The sequence below is a fragment of the Melanerpes formicivorus genome, unplaced genomic scaffold, assembly GCF_026170545.1.
Source record: "Melanerpes formicivorus ecotype bairdi unplaced genomic scaffold, bMelFor1.0.p_v2 SCAF_8, whole genome shotgun sequence".
NCBI lineage: Eukaryota > Metazoa > Chordata > Aves > Piciformes > Picidae > Melanerpes > Melanerpes formicivorus.
Window position 1 is genome coordinate 15,105,392 of NW_027142360.1, and position 22,718 is coordinate 15,128,109.

General features: G+C 37.6%; 1 protein-coding gene across 2 annotated transcripts in view; it reads left to right on the plus strand.

The window, feature by feature from the left end:
* Positions 1–62: 62 nt before the first annotated feature.
* Positions 63–22,718, plus strand: part of PARPBP (PARP1 binding protein) — a 39,488-nt gene continuing 16,832 nt past the window's right edge. The window contains exons 1-7 of one of the 2 annotated variants that reach the window (XM_068142258.1): positions 63–126; positions 1,385–1,537; positions 2,621–2,851; positions 3,586–3,696; positions 5,101–5,271; positions 7,801–7,955; positions 19,715–19,898. In XM_068142258.1, the coding sequence (XP_067998359.1) occupies positions 1,388–1,537; positions 2,621–2,851; positions 3,586–3,696; positions 5,101–5,271; positions 7,801–7,955; positions 19,715–19,898 (1,002 nt within the window). In that variant the 5' untranslated portion in view covers positions 63–126; positions 1,385–1,387. Of the gene's footprint in view, positions 127–1,384; positions 1,538–2,620; positions 2,852–3,585; positions 3,697–5,100; positions 5,272–7,800; positions 7,956–19,714; positions 19,899–22,718 lie in introns of those variants that run through there. The other variant, XM_068142259.1, reaches the window with a different exon arrangement.

Here is a 22,718-nt window from a genome sequence, read left to right on the forward strand (position 1 = left end):
TTTTTGATCGCTCAGCTGGCTCCCCTAGAGAAGCAGAGCTTCCCCAGCGCCTGTGTGGTTAGGGTGCGCGGCTCGTGGTTTCCTCTGGGAGAGGCGCGGGTCCTGCGGCTTCGCGTTGTACCTGAGGTGAGGGAGCTGTGCAAGCTTGGACTCTGGTGAGGGGGTACCTGAGGCAGCTCTCCGCTGGGAGAACGGCATGGGGGTGGCGTTAGTGCCGATGCTCTTGCGGTGTGGGGCTTATTTTGGGGGCTTGTTCGGCGCTCTCTCAGAGTGATAGACCCTTGGAAACCTCCTGGATGTTAGAGGAGAGAGAAACGTCTCCGCAGAATTTTTGTCTGCCCCACGCTGACCTACACACCTGTTTCATCCTTAGTGGTCCACTTATTTCCTTCATGTCAGTGTAAAATAATAAAGTAGGATGTCCTCTCCAAATATTTTGGAGAATAATTGTATTTGATCCTTCGGTCTTACTTGTTACCCCGTGATTCCTGTTTTCTCTGCCTTTTTCCCGGTCTTGGTCATTTTTCCTGATTATACCAATCACCAAAGCACTTACTGTAGACCGTGTCCTAGCTAGGTGAAATAAAAGGGACAGTTGGTTTTGTCTTATGAAAGTATATGATATGGGGTTTGCTCCTGTACTGCAGTGTTAAGGAGCTGTGTGTCAGGAAAGCACATGTTTGAATAAGGCAATTTTTTGCTCTGGTGTACCTGTATCTTGACAAACATAACAAGGTGAAAAAGACTAAAGAATGAGCTAGTTAAATTCAAAACTGATACTGAAACTGATTTCCAAAGGAAGTAGGATACATAGTAATTTACTGAATTGAAACAAAGAAAGCCAACACAAACCCAACAAAACCTACTAAACACCAACACCCGACAAAATAAACCCCCATCAAAACACACACTCCAAACAAACAAATAAACCAGGCTGAAAAACCAAACCACCGCCACCACTACAAAACCCTATCTAGTACTCTTCAGAAATTTTAGATCTCCTTATTTCTGGGTTTAAAATATTCTGACAGCCCCTGGTCTGAATGCGTAGTGCATGAAAATAATATGGAAGACCCTCTGAGAAATTCAAACGGTCTGCTTTTAGGGACAAAAGGCTACTGTATTTGTCATAATGTTTATTCTTTATGTTGGTGTAATATACAAGGATAGCAACCACTTTTAATTCTTATCTCTGCAAGTTCTCTGTCATAGTGAAGTGAGTCTTGCTAGGCATTTGGTTTAATGGGAAGAGTTTATTCTAGGAACTTGAGCTACAAGAAGATAAAACAGAATTTGTACAGCCTGTTGAGAAATGAAGCTGCACATAAGCCTCTTGCATACCTATATTCCCTTTTATGTCTCTTAATTCTGTCTTCTACTCTAGATAATGATTGCTTTCCAGCAAAAAATTTTAAACTTGGTCAAGTGTTTTAGAAGACAATGGCCTTTATTTTCAAACTCTGAAAGAACTACCGTATGTGGAGCAGACTGCATGCTGTTGGTGTTGCAACTGTCAATGGCCGAAATCAATAAACAGGTTAGCACTTTTTCAGTACATTTTTGGTACTTAGTATGTCTCAAATATTGTTCACTTATTGGAATTTTGCTTAGGCACCTACTTGAGATGTCTGGTCACTTAAATGTTTTAACTGAGAGTCAGATGGAACAAGGCATTGAAATTAATCTGTTTAAGTACACTGGTGAATTAGGACTTGAAAAGAATCATAAGACATGGGGGAATGGGAAGTGTTTTAAGTGTCTAAACTTTGATGTCAAATAGCAGTGTATTTTTCCTGATCGTGTTTATTACCACCAAATGTTTCTTCTGTGCTGTAGATCAGAGTGAGAGAACTATGGCATTTGGGATGCATGGTAGTGAATCCAGTAGTATGAACTCCATTTCTTTGGTAAAAATGGGAAAATGTGCTATAGTTTAATTATTCATTGCATGTATTCTGAAGTCTAATTGGACTAGGGGACCAGAACTGAAAACATTTAACAGCATGATGCAGGAACTGGTACATAGATCAAAGAGCAGGGTGTCGATGAAAATGAGGAATCTAGTTGTGAAATGGGAGGAGGTAAGAGGAAGTAGTAAGGAAGTAAGAGAGTTCAGGGGGAAGAGGAGGAGGTGGTGGTGAAGTAGCAACATTATAAATGTTGTACTACAGTATGACTGTACTAACAGGGGAAAAAAAAAGCTCTTTCTTTTTTGGACATGGCAAGATTACACCTTGAAGCAAGGTAATACATCTGTCTTTGGGATGTAGATGCTTGCCATGCTGAAAACTATTTCTGCAAATAAACAACTATTGCTTGCATGGAGTTAATATATCTTTTCTTATGAGTAGAGTTCAATTTTAAAGATCAGAAACAAATATTGCATATAACAAAACTCAACCGCAAAAGCACAGCATTGGAAGAACTTCAACTACAAGTAAGACTTTTAAAAGAATAAACCTAAATATTTTGCCATAATAACTTTTCTCTCTTTTTTTTTTTTTTTTTAAAGTCCTATGTACAGCTTATTTCAGAGTTATTTTTAAAACTATGCTGAATACAAAACATGATATTGTTGCCTTTGTTTGTTTGTGGTTTTTTATTGTTTTTGTTCTGTTAGCACTTTGGAGACTTCACAGTATCACTCAGTGATGTATTGGAAACTTGGAACTATTTTTTATATGACAAGCTGGGATTATCATATGAAAACGTGAAAGAACCCGACAATTATGCTGATGTAAAAAAAGCCTATCGTGCCTTCTTAGCAAGAAGCAATATGTTAGATTTAATAGACATACATCAGAAGTACTGTGATCTTGGACTTGTATCTGAAGATGAAAGCATAGACTCTGTAAGTATTTTGTTTGTTTGATCTCTGGTATTGGTTTGATGTGTTTTTGATTCCAGTTAAGGATTTGTGATGCTTCTAAATATGCACATGAGCTCTGAATTATTTGCAAGTTACTTTGCTCTTCTACTGGAGATGCAGATGAGTTTACCAAATCTTTTAAAGAGATCTTAAATGCACTTAATTTTTTTCTGTTGTCCTATAGGATAAGGAGAACCTAATAGCTCTTCTATGAGTATGTTGCTCATTGCCATGCATGGAGCTGAAAAATGAACTTTAGACATTTGATGAGACTAAAACAAATCTTAGTGATTAGAATCATAGAATAATTTTTATTGGAAAAGACCTTTTAGATTATCAGGTCCAACCACTACCTAACTCTGGATTTAAATTTTCTTTTTTTTCCTGTTTTCATGGGGAGGATAGAGAACTTGGATTGGTTAATTCTTCCTACACACCACACAACTCATTAAATGTTCTCCAAAATGTAAGCAGCTTCTTTTAGTACAAGTGTACTATGTAACTGTTTGAGATATCTTTTCTCAGTTAATTTGAATGTTTCACCTCATTTCTCTGTTAAAACAATTGTAAAGATTAAAACTAAAGTAATTTGTAAGGGCTGTGTTAACCTCAAAACACCAGCAAGCTAATAGAAGCATAGCCTTATCGGGTTTTCATACTCCTTTTACTTTCTAGTCATCTTCATAGTGAAGTTCATTCCAATCTTTTTATTAAAGGTTCAGCTGTTGGAATTTATTTCTGGCATCATGAATGTACATGAAAATAATGGTTCTGTTCTTTCTAATCCTTCTACGCCTGTCAACAGACAGGGCCAGGAGAATATGAAGGTAAAAAATGCTTCTCTTTTGTAATTTTCTGTATGCATTTAAAATGGGGAGGGTCAAATACCAAAATGTCTATCTTGGAAGATAGTCCTTTTATGGCAGGCACTTGATGTAGACTTAATCTACCTTGAAACACCAGGGAATACTCTTTTTTTCCTACAAATACGCCATCACTCAGTTAAACAATTGGCATAATGCTGTAGGGAGATGTGGTAAATTAACTTCTTCAATTTCATTTTATTAGCTTTTTTTCCTTATAAAGGGGAAAATCTGGGAAGCTGCTGTAGTGGTAGCTGTAGCAAGGCAACAAAGGTTGGTTTGTCACAGTAGAACATTGAGGACTTCCTGAGAGTGCTGGATTCTTTCCTTTTATTCTTTCAAGTCCCCAAACAAGAATCTCAGAATACTATAGAATGATGCTTAAAATGATGGCTCTTTAGTCATTTCTAGACATGATTTGCTTCTGATAAGAACCTCCTTCAAGAGCTGGACAGAACTAAAAATATTTCTGAACACGAAAATATTTTCTGAAATAAGATTCTCCCCTAGATAGTGCTTCTACCACTGACATAATGATTTTCTTGCTGTGTAGTAAAAAATATCCTTTGCTCTTTTATATCCTTCTCTTAAATCTGTCTTTTCAGACTGCCACACATGCATGTGTGATTTTAATTTTTTTGTTTATTTTTGTTTTTTTACTGCCTATTTTTGTTGTTTCCATCTTGTTGAATGAGAAGACCTTCCACGACAAATACAGATGTTACCACTATCTTTCCGTTTGCTAATGGCCTCTTTTTGGTCTTTGCTTGAGACAAAACTGTGAATTCTACAGTTCTGGGACTTTTGTTCTTACAGGGTCTGGAACACTGCTGCAATATAAGCAATTAAAATGTTTGTTTTTTTTCTTGGTTATGTGGGTGTAACTGGGTTACCATTTATGTCCAAACATGATCAGTGGATTTTCTGTGATTGAAAATCCCTGGGAATTATGGGGAAAAAAAAGTTTCTGAATCTGGCACAGAGCTGGTGAAGTTAAGGACAAATCCTCATATGGGTCAGTAGTGTTAGTACTTTTTTCCCCCTTGGGATAGAAAAGGAATGTCTGTGAAGAAGTTTCTCTGTAGAAATTCATTGCCAGTTTTTAGTAGGTTGTAAATGTTGACTCCTAAATATTTTGTGATTATTCCAGTACAGTATATTAAGTTTTAACATATTGATCATGCTTACTTTGTCAGTGCTTCCACAATACCCACATATAAATTACATTCTGGAATTATGGAAGGTGAAATTCTTACTCTTCCAAAAATCTTGTCACTGTGTACCTAATTAGTTTTTTTTAAAAAAGGAACATAACTTAGCAGCAGCATGACCAGTTTGTGTGATGATTTTTTTTTTTTTTTTATACAGGTGACAATCCTGGCAAAGAAGTGCATTTATTCATATTTAAGCCTGTTGGTGAATTCTAAGGATGATCTCGCATTGGCTCGTGTTCTAAACGTTCCTGACAGAGGACTTGATAGACAAGCCTTCACTAACCTAAAACATGCCTCACAGATGAGAAATATGTCAATTTTCCTGGTATGTGTGTCAAATGAAATTAGCTGTAGATCAAAGGCAATGCCATGGTTTAGTTGTTTAGGTGGGTTGGATTGGTTGATGGGTTGGACGCGATGACCTCGAAGGTCTCTTCCAACTTGGTTTATTCTATGTATTCTAAATAGATCTATAAACTTAAAAACACTGTTTTAATCTCATACATGAGATTGATATTTGCAAGTCAAGATAAATTCCATCATAGGATTCCTTTAGTGCCACTCTTTCCTCCACAGGGAAATGACTCCTCCCATTCTTACCCTACTCCAGCATGGGGTCCCTCCCATGGGATGCAGTCCTCCACAAACTTCTTGGGTCCTTACCATGGACAGTGGTTCTTCACTAACTGCTCTAGTGTGGGTCCCTTCTGCAAGGTGCAGTCCTTCAGGGACAGGCTGCTCCAGTGTGAGTTTGTCATGAGGTCACATGTCCTGGGAGTGAACCTGCTCCAGGTTGGACACCTCTCTCCACAGGTCTCTTCTCTGGCTGCCCTTATGGTAGAAGTTTTCCCCCCTTCTTAAATATGTTATCACAGAGGTGCTACTACCATCAATGGTTGACTCAGCCTTGACCAGGAGTGGGTCTGTCATGGAGCTGGCTGAACTGGCTGTCATCAGGCACAGGGGAAGGTTCCAGCAGCTTCTTGCAGAAATCACCTTTGTAGCCCACTTCCTGCTTGCAAGACATTATCATGCAACCCCAGTGCAGTAGTGAGATTAAGTAAATAGCACAAAGCAGTATTAACAAAACTGTGTGACTAAAAATGCATTGCAATTTCACTTTTAAAATCTTGTATTTTGAGACATCTGGAACCTGAAGTATTTCTGTGTTTCTGCATTTCTTAAAGCAACCTTGTGACAAAAGCTGGCTTTGACATGCCCATTAGAACAGAGGCCAAAATTTGAAAGGGCAGTATTGCATTTTTTTCAGATAAGACTCAGGATTAGGAGGGGGAAAGGGGGGTAATGCTTTCTAGTCATTTACAGCTTGATCAATCTTACAATACTCTTAACAATGTGATTGATACAGGGCATTCCTTCTCATTTCATTCCCAAAGGCACAGAGCTGGAAACTGCTGTCCATACCCAACCCTTCAGTTTCCTTATAGGAATATAAAGACCTACAGCATCAATGTGCTGTGCTCAAGAGACTTTGTTGCTAAAGAATCAGGTCTGGTACATGAGGTGCATTTATACTGACAGTAGTTAAAATCAACACAGAGCCATCTCAAAAATTGTTGGAATGAGTAAGAGTTCTTTCTCTAACCATCATAGTTTCTCATATTCAAAACAACCAAGTTTTGGAAGAATTAGTGGCCTCACTGCAGAAAACAGCAGACCAAGGGAAAACAGTATGGTTATGTAAGTCACTGAAGCAGCTGTACTCAGATTTTTATGGTTGAATAAATATGGAAAATTTGTGATTGATTATTTTATCTCTTAATGCTCTGTTGACATCAAATTAAACTTTGTGTTTGGACTGGATTTATTACCTCTTCCTCACAGTTGCTAGATGGGAAACTTCTCTACTGTGTAAAGAAGTGTTCATTTCTGGCATTTGTGTCTTGTAGCAATCTTACAGACCCAGAATATTTTTCCATTGGGAAGGCAATGTTCTATGAACTGTGCTTGATCCACAGGAAATCTCTAGTACAAAGGGAAGAGTACTGGCAGGTTTACTTTCTTTGCTAGAGTAATTCCAGTTGTAGTCTTCACAGTCCAAAGAGCTTTATGATTCAGCTGCATGGTCTGAAATTACAATTTATATGTAGAATTAATATTAGTACATCTGTGTCAAACTTATTGGGTTATTATCTTTCACCTTCCTGGAGAACTCCAAAGCTTTTTGTTCTGCCTGTTGCCTTAAAATTTAAGGGGTTTTCCTCTAAACCATACTGTGTGTGGGACATTGCTTGTTTTCAGTCTCTCTAGCATATAAAAATATATGGAAACTTTCAGACTTGGGTACCTCTGATGATAGAAGGCTTAACTGTCATAATTTTTCAGATGCTTTGCACTTCTGAAAACAGATATACTACTGAAGACAATTTTTACATGCTTAGGTTAAAATTGTTCTTGGGTCACAGACAACTCTCTGAATGGAAGAGTAGTTTTTCTGAGGTCATCGTGAACATTTAAGCTCCAAGAATAACAAAACAAAACAAAAAAATCTGTGCCCTGTGTTAATAAAGCTTTTTTCCTAAGCTGTCAAAAGGCCAGTGTAAATATCAGACTAACTGGGTCACTTTGGCTTACGTGTTTGTTGTTGGGTTTTTTTTCTTTGCCTTTTTTTTGGGTGTGTGTTGGGTTTTTTGTTTGTTTTTAAATATTGCTCTACTATTGGTCTCAGAAATATTTATGGTGAGATGTGGAAAGCTTGCCATTAAGTATTCAACTGATTTCTGTCAGCTTGTTTCTGCTATCAACCAGCTGTTTGTAAATCTATAGGAAAGGCTCGCTTCAACACATGTCCATTTCATGTGCGGCTTCATACTTCTGACTGTTTCTCCTATAGATGGCAACATCCTTTATCCGAACTGTAGAACTTGGAGGAAGAGGCTGTGCAACTTCATTATTTGATCCTTTAAAAGCCCATGTAAAGGGACTTTCAAACTTTGTTAACTTTATTGACAAACTGCAAGAAATCATGGGTGAAATCTTAAACCCAAGGTAATAGAATTTTTGTTGTTTTTGTCTTGCACCTGTTATTTTATTTTACAATTGTGTATGTGTCTCAAGGAAGGGGAATGACAGAAAAGATACTAATTTACTTATTTAATAACTTAAGTCTTATTAGAAACTTCAAATGTCTGAGAAACACTTGGGGTAAACTTCACAGATTTTTGAGGTTACTCTTTGTATTGAATTTAATCAAATCCACATATGTATGGCTGTATACCAATCAGTTGGCTGCCTTTGTAAGAAGCTTCATCAGTATGTTGAAATTGTCAAATATTATAGGGCTGATACACAGCCCAGAAACCGTAAGGGTCATAGAAATGGCAATCAAAAAAGGCTTAAGTCTTGTTAGGCCATGTGAGTGAGGACTTTCTGTATATGCCCTGCATCTGACTGACAATTATTATGAATTCCTTAAGATGCAGTTTTATGTAAGTTCTCTTACTACTGTAATTTAGAGAGCAAAGGAAAAAACACAGTCATGCAGCAAAAATTTCAGTTGCTTAGTAGAGCAAACTGGTTAACTTGCCTATGGTATTGCAGTTTCTCTGATGTAGAGATTAGCCAAGCTGCAAACCCCAGGTCTCAATATTTGCTGCGCCACAAGAAAAATGCAGTAGTTTTGTTTGTTTACTTAATGAATAGAAGTTTGTTTCATTTTCATCTTGTTACAGTGAAGACCTTAGGAAACTTGAACTTGCATAAAATACAAAGTAGCCAAACAAATGTCAGATCATTGTGGAACGCAGGTTGAAAAGAGACTTTTTTTGGTGTCTGAGTCAAGTTCCTTTGCTTTGGAAACCTTGTAAATGAATTGAAGTTGTTAGACAGGGATAGGGATAGGATGTGCTGAAGAATATTTTGAACATAGTAGGAGGTGCAGTGCAGCCAAGTATCTGCTACCCTATGGAGAATAACAAAAATTTTTCTCATCCCCAAGTCATTTGGCTAAGAAAGTGAGCAGTAGATGAGATGAAGGAAGGGAAAGCTGTCAGAGTGGAAACTTAGTGAAACTATGTTTGATCCAAATATGGCACAAAGTATAAGCAGACCTGATAGTAGAAATGGAAAGATGTGGTGAGCTTTGGTAGTTTCAAGGTGCATTCACTGAGCAGAAAGTACGTTCAGGTTTTCCTCTTCTCTAACCTCCAGCTAAAGATAAGAAGAAATCTTTAATCTTTCAATAATCAGTAGCATGAACATTCCTTAGTGTTTGGGGAGGCTGTAAAACTTCCAGCCCTAAAACTATTTACAGATTCTGTATAGTGTTTATGCAGTAAATAGAGAGTTTGTGTGTTTGACTTTTTCAGCCTGTTTCTTGACAGGAAACACCAATGTATTTGTCAGTGAAGTGTATGATTATTATACACCTGAGAATCTGGAATCTCTCCTCTGTTGGTATAAATGAAAACGTGCAATACTAATCTATCACTCTGGAAATCTTTTTCTTTAAGTCAGACAATAATGCTTCTCCCATCTGAAAAGTACTTTCTTATTCCAGGTCTGGTATGATTTTTTTGAGCTTCTAAAAGATGAATGAAACTTAAAACTCTTAAAACTGAGTGATGGAAAGGGATTTCTCGTATTGGATAGTGCAATTTTTGGCTCATATAGATATGTGTGTATGCATATATATATATTTTAGAACTTTATACTGATTGTGTAGGGTAGCAAAGTTGATAGATGGGCAGTAAATTTTCTGTCTGAATTGGGCCCTGACTTCTCTCTAGGCACTGGCCACTAGGTGACAGTGTTGCACAGCTCACATTAGTGAGCTCTCTTTAATATGCGGTTAGTTGTATTGTTTCCCTTAGGGACGTTTACCAACTGTGATGCTTGGGAACGAACCTTCATTTCAGGCCCATGAATGGTCTTCCACAGTCAGTTGTAGAAGTTATGCAACTTGACTTGGTCATGTATGTGTTGACCTTTCTTTTGACAGGGAAAATGCTGTTTCTTAGGTGTTGCTTTTGTGAAGCTGTGATTGCTTTTGTGAAGCTGTGATTGCATCTGGAGCTGCAGTAGTATTTGGGAGAGAAAGCATAAGAGATTTTATCTGGTCTTGTGCTGGATGTTTTGAGTTAATTGGATAGCATTCATTGAGTCTTGGAGCTTTGTATTCCAAAGTTTCTGGAAAGTTATGCAAGTGTGTGCAAAAACATCTATAGGACTCCCTAAAGTTAGGATCGTAGAATAATTCAGGTTAGAAGGAACATCAGGAAGTATTTGGTCCAGGTTCAGTTAATGGAGTCAGCCTAGGTTAATCAGGGCTTTATCCAGTCAAACTTCATATGGTCACCATCCTCAGAGATTTTCAATCTCCATCTTGGTAACCTGTTCTACTGCTTGAATATCCTAATGGTAAAAAGTTGTTTTCTTTTCCTTATATCAAGTTAGGACCACTCTTATGCCTGTTGTCTCTTTGCCTTCCATTACCTCTCCACATAAGGAGCCTAGCTCCATCTTCTTGGTTACCTTCTTGTAGGTCTTGAAAAGCTGTTAGTAGTTTTCCCTGAAGCCTTCTCCAGACTGAACAAACTGTTCCCTTAGCTGCCTCTCAGAGGGCATGCTTCCCTAACCATCTTGGCAATCCCCTGCTGAACCTGCTCCAGTTTATCAGTGTCTTTCCTGGACTGGGGGGCCCAAAACTGGATTCAAGATTCTAAATTTGGTCCAACAAGCACTGATTAGAGAGGGATAATCACATTCCTCAGACTACTGGCTACGCTACTGTTGATGCAGCCAAGGATACTGTTGGCCTTCTTTACTGCCAAGGCACACTCCTGGCTCATGGTTAGCTTGCTGAACATGCACCAAGACTCATAGGTTCTTTTACATAATACTGCTCTCCAGCCTGTATTGTCGCAAAGACTTACCTCTTTCCAAGCCTCTGCATGTCCTGTTGAATTTCACGTGATTCATGTCAGCCCATTCCTTCTGTTTAGGAATCTCTGCCTATAGAACTTTCTTGCATGAGATTCCATGTACCAATTCACTGAAGAAGATGAAATCTCCTCTCCTAAAGTCACAGTCTTTACTATGCTACTTGCTTTCCTTACCTCCCCTAGGATCTTGAACTCCAGTACATCATGATTGCTACAGTTGAGGCTACCATTGATGTTTTTCTTGTTTGTTTCTGGTTGTTTTTTTTTTCTCTTTCCACATTTCTGGCTATTTCTCCTTTGTTAGTGAACTAGCAGACTTAGATGTGTATAACCCCATGTGTCACTCATCCAATACACCTGACACCCTCTAGAAAGCTTGTCTGCTTGCATCTGGTTGTGTTGCTCTTCCAGTGGATGTTGGGGTAGTGGTAGGGTGCCCTGTGATACAGAGCCGATGAGAGTTGCTTTAAGAATACTTTGCCTGTTTCTTCATATGTGTGGTGTTGTCTGTAACAGACTGTGGCCCCAGGTCACAAGCTCTTGAAATGTCTCATGTGTCCAATAGACGAGCTCCTTTATACTTCTGAGCTGCTTCTGCATATAGAGGGCACTTCCCAACCTTGTCTTCCCTGATCAGCTTGTATTCATTCTTCACAGCACTCCATCTGTCAGGTTCTCCTACTGTGTCTTGGTTATTACAATGAAGTTGTAGTTTCTAACCATGGGGGGCTTGTATTCCTTGGAACTTGTTTCATTCTGTTTTACTGGATAAATATCTTCATACTGTTTTAGAGTATTTGCAATGTGCTGTTTTTCAGTACAACATTGAGAATTTAGGAAATTGTCTAGAGGGAACTATTAAGTGGAATGTGTTAGGTAGAATGATGGAACTTGTAGCATGGACTACATATGGTTGTTCATTCAGAATCTTATTTTGGGAAGAATGCTTCTTCAGTTTTATAGTGACTTCATCACTAAACTTGAGCATTGCTTGGTATGGAGAGTACCCAGCATGAATCTTGGTGAGAGCAGGTACTGACAGAACACCAACTTCCTTTTTTGCTGTAAACTCTTGGAAGGTTCTTTCAGCTTCCATATCTTTTAGCTTCCACCAAGCTAGAAGACAGAAAATTTGGGCAATACAGCAAAGTGGTAGCAGTAATATGGAAAGATACTTAGCAACATGATTCTGTTTTTTGATGTGATTTTATTGTGGGCTATTGTAACAATGCATGTGCCAATTGTTTGCAGTGGAATTTTTCAGAATATTTGGATATATTTACCTATTTCTTTTGCAGATGCATTTAAAGTGTAGATTAAGTTCACTGATACAATTTTGTTGTTGAGAGTTGACATGAACAATGTTTTTTTCTTTTTTTAAATGTATACATGTAGTTAGAATAAAGCTTTAAAGGCACAGTTGCTTCTCTATTAAGAACATTTGTACTACTGTTTCTTAGACAAATTTTGTCCCACTCTTCTATCCAGGTAGATGAAGCTCTAGTTGGCATCCTGCTTCTTTGCATTTGAGAAGAGAATTAGATTACTTCATAAAGTTCTAAACTTTAAAACTGGGCAACTATTATGTACTTACCAAGTTCTAAAAGATCTTCCTAAATCCATAATAAAGAAAAAGGCTGTGACCCCCTTCTACTCCAAAGTTACTAGGTGTTTGTAATCTGCTTTAAGACATTTGTATCCACTATCCAAATTAAATAACTATATATGTGTCATCTATATTTTTATCACTCTTGGAAAAGTTAAAACAAATGAACAAAAATTTTGACCTTAGTATAATAGAATTTTGATATATTCTTTTCTGTTCTTGGAATAGGCCTCAGGAATCTGTTCTGCTTTTTATCAGGTTTTGAATATTGTCCATACCCTCAATTCTTTATTTTTTTTCTTCTGTATTCTACTTCTAGTCTTTTTAATTTTTAAATTATTTACAATATAAAAGTTAAGTGCTTCTGCACTGTATTAACTTTGCATACTAAGGCCCCAGCTCTGTAAGAAGAGCTCTTGCTGATATTATTTGCTGGAACAAGTCCAGAGAAGGGCAATGAAGCTGGTGAGGAGTTTGGAACACAAGCCCTCTGAGGAGAGACTGGGAGCTGGGATTGCTTAGCCTAGAGAACAGGAGGCTCAGGGGTGACCTTATTGCTCTCTACAACTACCTGAAGGGAAGTTGTAGACAGGTGGATGTTGGTCTCTTCTCCCAGGCAGCCAGTACCAGAACAAGAGGACACAGACTCAGGCTGCGCCAGGGGAGGTTTAGGTTGGATGTTAGGAAGAAATTCTATACAGAGAGAGTGATTGGCCATTGGAATGGGCTGCCTGGGGAGGTGGTGGAATCACCATCATTGGAGGTGTTCAGGAGGAGACTTGATGGGGTGTTTGGTGCCATGGTTTAGTTGTTTAGGTGGGTTGGATTGGTTGATAGGTTGGATGTGATGATCTTGAAGGTCTCTTCCAACCTGGTTTATTGTTATTATTTAGTATTTAGGAAGAGCTTGTCTATGTCATAATCTCTGTAGAAACAAATCAGATAAGGCTTGCAATTAGTTTCTTATAACCCAGTTACCTCAGCATAAGAAATAGATGGTTTGATGATTGGGACACAGATGATGCAAGTCAAAAGGGTTCAAACAGGCACAAGATCTGAGAAAATTTTTAGTAGAAGCAATCAGTGACATATGATTTATCAATGCCTAGTTTACAGACAGTTTTACATCATAGTTTTGTTTGTAGTTGCTTGGTTTTGTTTATTTTTTTTTTTTTAAACTCCCTTTAGCAGCACTGAGGCCACCAAAGCATTTTTGGCATGTTATTAATTTTATCTTCGTGTGGACATCTATTTTTTCTGTGCATGGTTCAAGTGAGATGAATCCCACATGCACTATCTATTCCTTTTAGTACTGTTTCATACTGAAGATGTTCCTCCTTTTTGAGGAAAATGTTTGGGTGTTTGTTAATTAAAAAACAAGGCTAACTGAACATTGTCTCTAAAACTCTGAACACTTGGAGCCTGCCACATAAGCCTTAGTTCAGTTGTCTGAGATGCATGAACAGAGTCCTTAGTTTTGCAGTCACATGCTTTCCTCTGTCCTGACCAGCAGTCCTGGCTTTTGTGGGAAGGAACTAGGAATGTAAACTGAGACTGTGTAATGGAACATGGTAGTGGTTTTTGGACCCTTTCTAGCTGCTGCAGCAAATGAAAAATAGTGCAGGCCATCAAATAATGGAAAGGGTGATGGGTTCTAGATCTATTCTGCTATGGACTTAACGGTGGGTTGCTGGGCAGACATGCTGGTGACACATTTGGACTTGGGAGTGCATTCAGTGGAAGATCACCACTGTATTGTTGGATCCAGGCTTGTGTGTCAGAATATTCCCTGCTCAGCAGTGGAGTGGAAGGTGGTTATTTCTAAAGGGTTAGGGTTTTTTTTCCACATTTATAATTACTCTGGATTTTCTTTGCTTTTTTCTATCACAGGTAAAGACAAAAGCAGGTTTCCTAGGATTCCTTCAGTTCCTACATTTTGAACAAAGAAATATTGTTGCATATGACTGTGAATAGAAAATCACTACAGAAGTTTACTGGCATTTTTGTAAATAATTCTATCTTACAACATCTGCCATAGTGGTAACTGTACACTGCTAACTGGATTTGATAAGTCCTCCTTCAGTATGACTAAAAGACCATTGTGTGAGACTGAGGCATTTTAGTCAAGAATGCTTAGTGTCAGCAACCTCTGATCTGAGTAAAACAGAAAAGGAAGCTTGTTAGCAGACATGATTACTAGACAGGTACAAAACCAACCAAACAAAACCCCCCAAAGCACCCCACACCCAAAACTCCAACAAACAAAACCAATAAAACCCCAATCCCAACCACCAAAAAAACCCCAGATCCCCACAAACACAAAAATAAACAAACCCACAAAACCCAACTAAAATTCCCCCCTAAAAATCCAAGTTGTATTTTTATCATGTATTCATTATATCTTCATGGTTTTGTTTAACCTTATTAATCCTAATTAACAAATAAATCATACTAGTAAATCTGAGACTGCTCAGGTAACTTAGTTGATTGCTTTTACTAAAATTGTTGGATTTATTGTGAATTAATTTATAGTTTCATTCTATAGTTTTGAATCTGCTAGACTTGGTCAGTTAGGACTTTATATAGTAAGCTTTGAACTATTCATGAAGTAGCACGAATGAGGTGGATTCCATATTTTATAACCACGTTCAAGGCTAATAAAACAAACCTCACACCATAACTTACTCTGTTATATCATAATCCTGGTGTAAAATGGCATAAGCTGTGGTATAGTGCTTCAATACTAATCCACACACATTAGATCAGCATTTTATGTCTTGACCTGTTTATTCATACTTCAGCTAGAATTTATATAAACTTTTCTTTGCTCCAGTTAGTACTGTGTATATCTGATGGGGAACTGGAACTTTTTCCTGGAAAAGAAGCAGCAAAATGGGGAGAAAAAGAGATTGAATGAACTCTACTTCTAATAGCAAATATCCTTAGTTGGCATTAGGTAGGAGAAGCAAGAAAATAAACATAGAACATGTTTTCATCATGATTTGATTTCCTCCCCCCTTCCCCTCCCCCCCCCCCCCCAAAAAATCTACAAGAGAATTGAGTCAAATACAGAGCATCACACTTAAATTAAGGACATGATTATTAACTGATTCATTAACTGATGCCTGGTACTGTATGTATAATCATTTTTCTTCCAGTGTGAATACTTGTATACGTATGGAAATTACAATGATATAAATAACTTCAAGAGAGACAGAAAGGACTGAACCTGGCTTGCAAAGACAACTTCAGTCAATCCCTTCACCTGTTGTTTGTCTTGGATTTCCAGGGTCAGCACAGTATTTTTCTCATTTGAGGGTATTATTTTGGAAAGTGCCAGTTTAGGGCTAAGGGAAATAACAAAGTTCAGAAAAATGCATCAGGGGCCTTGGCCGCAGTTCTTGTAAGCGTCTCTGAGACAGAGCTTTTCTTCAGTAGTGTTTTTTTCCCTTACCTCTTGACAAACTGCATGGAGTGATTTATTTATTTATTTAAAATGTCTCACCCCTGAACTTTTCCTTCCCTTGTGGTTATACTGAACTGTGAGTTTTGGAGCACAGATAGACCACTATTTATTTATTTATTTATTTATTTATTTAAATTTTTTGTTATTATCCTTTCTAAGATCAGGATGGTTCTTGACCTCTGTGCAGAGACTTGACATGGTGACTTTTCTTTTGGTTAATTGCATACATGGTGTTAAAATCTTGTGCTTTGCAGAGATTTAAATATTGAAGCTAGCCTTCAAATCAGATGTAAATTGAATAATCTTCAATCTGTACAAGTTAAAGATGAGAATTGTGTGGAAAAACTTGATTTTGGCCTGGAAAAAAGCCAAAAAACCCTGTTTTAAGTTAGCTTCAGGTTTTCAGTTATTTACAGGAGTCTTGTTCAGCCAGAATAAGCCAAAACAGCAAGGTCTTTGGCCCAGTTCCCTTCCTGTATTTTAACAGGAAACAATATAAACAAACTAGTTTTCCTCTGACTCAAATCTTATTCTTGCCTAGCTCTGCCTGTTTGTTTTATATGAGTGTAGACACAGAGTTTCATTTGATGGAGCTGCTCTCAACTAGAATTGTAAATTTCATCGTCAGAATTTAATGTGTACAAAATATACCTTTATTTCAATTTGTAAGGTATTCCTTTAGGGCAAGTAGGAAGATGAAAAATTAATCATCATCTCTCTCTTGCCTGTACCATTTGGAGTACTAAAGCCATTACCATTGCTTTGAATTTTTGGAAGATCCATGATTTGCATCATCATTCCACCATGGGTACCCTGAGATCAGGGTGTGTGAATAAATACAGGGTCATTTTGTTAAAGCTATTGGTGCCAGAGCTAGATAGACTTATATTAGGTGGTGCTCAACATGTTGCATTTCTTCTTTGATTTGGACTATAAACCTAGCTCTTTGGGGGGCGAGGGGGTGGGAATTGAAAAAATAAAGGGTAAAGTCTCAGCAATACTGCTGTTATGCTGTTAGACACAGAATTTAGCAACCTAAAATTCTGTGAAGTTTGGCTGTCCTATCAAATTTTATTAGATGTTGCAGGAAAGTGGCTAGTGTTTCTTAAAGTCTGGGAAAAGAAGTTGCCGGTTAATTGGAACGTGAAGATGAAGTATTGCAACTCAGTGAAGCAGATTGACTGCAAAGGAAGACTTCTTAGAGCAGGAGTTCAGAAGGAGCAAAATTGCTCTTTTTGCTTTTGCTACTCTTGGCTAGCATACTTAGGCTTCATAAAACAAAACAAAAAATCTGTCAGGAAATCAATCTCATAACTGAACTTAGCATCGTAAGCATATCTAGCTTTAGTGAATTTTATTTTGTTTTTCATTTTGTTGGGTTGATTTTTTTGGTTTTTCAGTCAAAACCATGGTGACTGGAAGCCTGGGGTTGCGGTGGGGTTTTTGTACGTGTTTTTGCTTAACTTTTTGAGTTACTACTTCCACCACAGAGAACCTACGTTACTTTAAGGGTATGAAATACGACTGTGCGACTTCAAAAGAAAGGTCCACAAGCACAGCATCTTGACTATGATACTGGAAATAAACACATGCCTTGTAAGAAAAGAGGAAAAAAAAAATGATACTTCTCTTGAGTGCTGTCTCTATCTCCAGTTGAAGTTCAGGGTATTTTCTGAATCCAAAGTTCTGCTTAGTTTTCTTGGGAATCAGGTGGAGTTTTTAAAGAATGGGGTTTTTATGACTCTTGCTTAGATTTTCTTTCTTTCTTATTGCATGTTATGGCTTCCATTGAAAGGTGAAAATAACTGTGTACATGGAAAAAGTAAGAGGGGAGGGAAGACATTTACAACTCCCCTGTAAATTATAGCCAAAGGTAAAATAATAACTGCCACACTCTGAAAATTTTGAGTAAAATAAAGCAGAAAGAATAACATCGAAGACAAAATGCCCCAGGGAAATAATGAAGTCCTTTTTTATACAAGTGGTATTAAGAAATAGATAAACAATTGCTTGGTGGTGTGAGTGAAATTCAGTATTCCTAAGGTTGGAAGGGACCTCAAAGATCATCGAGTCCAACCTGTCACCACAGACCTCATGACTAGAGTAGGGAGGACACTACTGCCCACTGCAGGCTTGAACTCACGACTTTCCCATTAAGGGTCTGCTGCGCTACCAACTGAGCCACCTTGATTATAATCAACTTTTTCAGTCTGTGAGTTACATTCATGTTCTGAGACTACTGATGGAAAATTACTAATAACTTTTCCAAAGAGCATGTAATGTCAAAAAGCTCTGAGAAGAGCTGCATTGTGATGTAGGAGGGCTGTTTCTTGTAACGCTTTATTTATTTACCCAGACTCGTCCAATAGTAAAACATTGGTCTTTGACTTAATGTTTTGTGCAGGTACTCGATAAAATTACCATGTTTTTAACTCAAGGTGTTTGTTCTATCTTTCATTAAATCTTTATTAAAATAGTCAAGATGTTTTCTGTCTCAGTACATCTTTTTGTGATCTGTGAGAGAAGATCTGTGATGCTCTATGTAACTTACTGAACCTTATTCACAGTCACAGTTCATGGTAGTGGTTCATAGTTACCAATTCCGTCCTTCATGCCTCCCATGTGGCTTTTGCATCCAATCCACCACACATTACACTTGAAAAATGAGCAATTCACTCCTTACCTTGGATTTTTTCCATTCTTATCGTGGATTATGATCACAAGTGTTATAAGCTTTGTTATTTTGGTAATTCAGAGCAACATTGTTCAGGACAGCACTTCAAACTCTTGTGTGAAAAGATGCACTTATAAATGGTCAGTGGAATTTTCATAATTGTAACTGCTTTTTTTCTCATTCACCAGGTAAATCAAGGCATAATGTCACAAGAACCTCAGTCCCTGTAGCCATTTTGGGGACACAAGATATTTGGCTTTTCTTGTGATTCTTCAAGAATTGATATTGATTTAATTTGTTTTATACCTCAGGGTACAAAATTAAACAGCTAAGATCTTTTCTGTAGGCATTTTTGATAGCTGATGAAAAAGAGATTGGTAGTGTGTGCCTTTATGGCAAACAGTGTTGTTGATCTAGTCTAATTACTATCTATTTAAATCAAATTGAAAGCAGAAGCACTTTTGTGGTACACAAAATGGAAAATGGAGCTTAGACAAGTGTTAAGAGTGATGTTAAAATGCGTATTTTGGTGGAGCTTGTTGTGGTGGGATATTTTACTAAGCATGTATCACTGTATAACTTTTGTGATACACAAAATGGAAAATGGAGCTTAGACAAGTGTTAAGAGTGATGTCAAAATGCGTGTTTTAGTGGTGCTTGTTGTGGTGGAATATTTTACTAAGCATGTATTACTGTATCACTTTTGTGATACACAAAAGTCTCAAAAAATCTAATAGGCTGTTAAATTGTGATGCATTTTCCAGTGAAACATTTTGCTTATATGTAACAGCAGATGAGCAAAACAATAACTGTAACTTTAAAGGAAGTACTTTTTTTCCCAGACTTCTATGGAGAAATTAGTTTTGTGTTGCAGCTCAGAGTATTGCTAAATGCTGAATACATTACCTTTTCTTACAATATTGCTTTATTATATATTTTTTTTTTTTTAAGCCAGCTTTTATGTTTGACAATACTTCTATACTGCTGTTTGATTTAAAAGATCAAAGCTGTTCTCTGAAGAGTTTTGCTTAACTGTGAAGACTGGCTATGTTCAACGCTAATAGGTATACTAAAGCACTGCCAAGATTAATGTGGAGATGACCCTGTGCCTATTTTCAGAATCGCAGGTGGGCGAATTCTGTCAACAGTGAAGATGCATTTGATAAAAGGCCGAAGCAATGGGGATCCTTTCTGTAAGGCAGTAGAGGAAGTTGTAGAAGATTTGGATTTGAAGATTAAAAATATTATCGATTCACAGCAGGAAGTCTTGACTGCCAGCACTACTGGAGTCAGTCCAGCACGGGTAATGGGATTTTTTGTTCTTATTATTTAGCTTTACAAGAAAGCAAATGTCTTTTGCCTGTTTTGTTTCCTTTTTTTATGTTTTAAAGGACTTTATATAGAGTGTTATCTTTTCATAACAATACAAGTGATTGTCCTTTCCTCTACACTGTGGTTTTAAACTTGTTGAAAGATTTATACCTAAGGATTACAGAGTGGATTAAAAAAAGCTGATTTACTTAAACTTCTTACCTCAAAATTGTAAACAAACCACTCTTCACAACTTATTTATGCAGTTGTTACAGATGTAAATATTTATAACTCTTAGGTTTGCCACTAATTTCAAGGCGGCAAAGCTGCAGCAAATTTCCAAACAAAAAGTACCTCAGGAAAATGGAATTAAGAATTTGAGGTGTATTGGCAATTGTGATTAAAATGCACTGGTTTTAATAGGCTCATCATCAAATTCTTCTGAGGATAAAGTCAAATATGAAAGAAGCTCAAACCAAGGTGAAATATGGAGTTAGAGATAATTACAGTAATTGAAAGAGCTAATGTGCAAAATGTGGACTGAATGTTGCCAGCAAGTGGAATAAGTGTTGGGAATTGTAATGATTTGTAATGATGGCAAAGGGATGAGTAATGGAGTGTGTGTAAAATGCCTGCCTCTGGTGATGTGATGATGCTGTTTTGAATTTGGTGTGGGGAATTATTTTTGTTGATGTAAATACAGTTTGTGAAGATTGTGTGATGAATGTATATTTTATTGATAATTCCCTAATATGTGACTCTTTCACAGGTGTGGTGTGGAAAATAGAGCTTAGACAAGTGTTAAGAGACTGATGTCAAAATGCATATTTTAGTGGAGCTTCCAACGTAATCATGATAAGATGATCATGGAATGGCTTAGGTTGGAAGGGACCTTAGAGATCATCTACTTCAACCTCCCCACCATGGGCAGGAACGCCTCTTGACTTGGCTGCTAAAGGCCTCATCTAGCCTGGCACTGAACACCTTCACAGAGGAGGTATCCCCAATGTCCCTGGACAGCCTACTGCAGTCTCACCACCTTTATACTGAAGAACTTCTTCCTAAGATCCAGTCTGAACCTGCTTTTCCTCAGCTTAAAACCATTCCCCTTTATCCTGTCCATAGACACCCGTAAGAAAAGTCCCCCTCAGTCTTCGTGTAGGATCCCTTCAGGTACTGGAAGGTAGCTATAAGTTTCCCCTGGAGTCTTCTCTTCTAAAAACTAAAGCTTGTTGTGGTAGACTATTTTACTAATCATGTAGAGGGTAGGTTACCATTAAAAAAACAAGCAAAATAAACCATAAGTTTTCCAAAAGAATTTGAGTTGCATAGAAGGAGAACATATTTATCATTTCATTAGATCTCAGGGCAGCAAAGATTATGACTCTGTGTTGTTTCACATAAAGCTCATTTTTCTTTTATTTTTTTAATATTTTTTTTTTTTAACTTTATGAAGAAACTTGCAAATTCTAATGCTATAACTTTTCAGGGAAGCTGTTCTATATTTAGAATAAGTTCTGGTTTTGCTAGGATCTTAAGTTGTTGGTTTTTTTTTAATACATAAAAGATTGAGTAATTTCTTTGAGTTGAAACATAAACTATTATCTTAACTGTGGAGCTGAAAACATCTCCACTGGTTCTTGTGAAGGCTGCTTTCTCATCAAATTTACCTGCAAATGACTTTGTTAGAAAAACATTTGGTTTTGTCTTGGCACTAGTAGTTTTCTTCCATTGTTGCTCAGTTTTCCTGCAAATACCTGGTTTATAAGAATTTAGAGTTCCAGGAAAATTTATTACTTTGTGCAGCAGGAAACAATACTTTGGCCTGTTCAGGCAACTGATTGGTAGAGTCCCTTGGAAAGACCATCCTGAAGGACAAAGGAATTGAGGCAGGCTGGGCATGTATCAGCAGAGTGAGAGGGGTGATTGTCCCATGGTACTTGGCACTGGTGAGGCCATGCCTTGAGTACTGTGGTTTTGGGCATGCAGTGTAAGAGAAACTGAGGTGCTGAGGGCAATGAAACTGGTAAAGGGTCTTGAGAATAAGTCTTATGAAGAGTGGCTGAGAAGGCTGAAGGTGGGAGACATTCTTGCTCTCTACAACTACCTGAAAGGAGTTTGTAGAGAGGTGGGTGATGGTCTCTCCTCACAAGTCACAGCTGATAGGAGCAGAGGAAATGGCATCAAGTTATGCCAGAGGAGGTTTAGGTTACATAACAGGAAAAGCTTCTCTACTGAAAGGGTTTTTAAAGACTGGAACAAGCTGCCCTGGGAAGAGGTTGAATTGCCATCTCTGGATGTACTTAAAAAGATGTTTAGGTATGGTGCTCAAGGGTATGGTGTAATAGTGGCCCTGGTAGAGTTAGATAATGGTTGGACTTGATCTTAAAGGACTTTTCCAACCACAATGATTCTGTAATTTCAGTGTTGAAGCCTTCATGAGTGACTAATAGGAACGGTGATTAATTTCTTCTGGAGAAAATTGCTACTGTAAATAGAATCTGGATGGTGTTTGCAGAAGTAACCAGAATAGTCCTGACTAGCTGATAGTCACTACACTTGAAAGACTGATCATGTGTTTTCCTGAAAAACTAATCTGAATCATGATTTTAAGGTTACTAATAAGCAAGATTCTCATGGTAAGGAGTGTTGTCTTGCCTAAGGTTCTTGTGCCTTGGACAATAGAATTTTGGTCCATGGTTAGTACAAGTCACTGTTGTTGTAGCACATGAGATTTCTGAAGATCAGCTTTGTGGTAGTTAGGAAGTAATGTTATATTCTAAAGCTGTGTGGGGTTTTGTTTGTGGGTTTG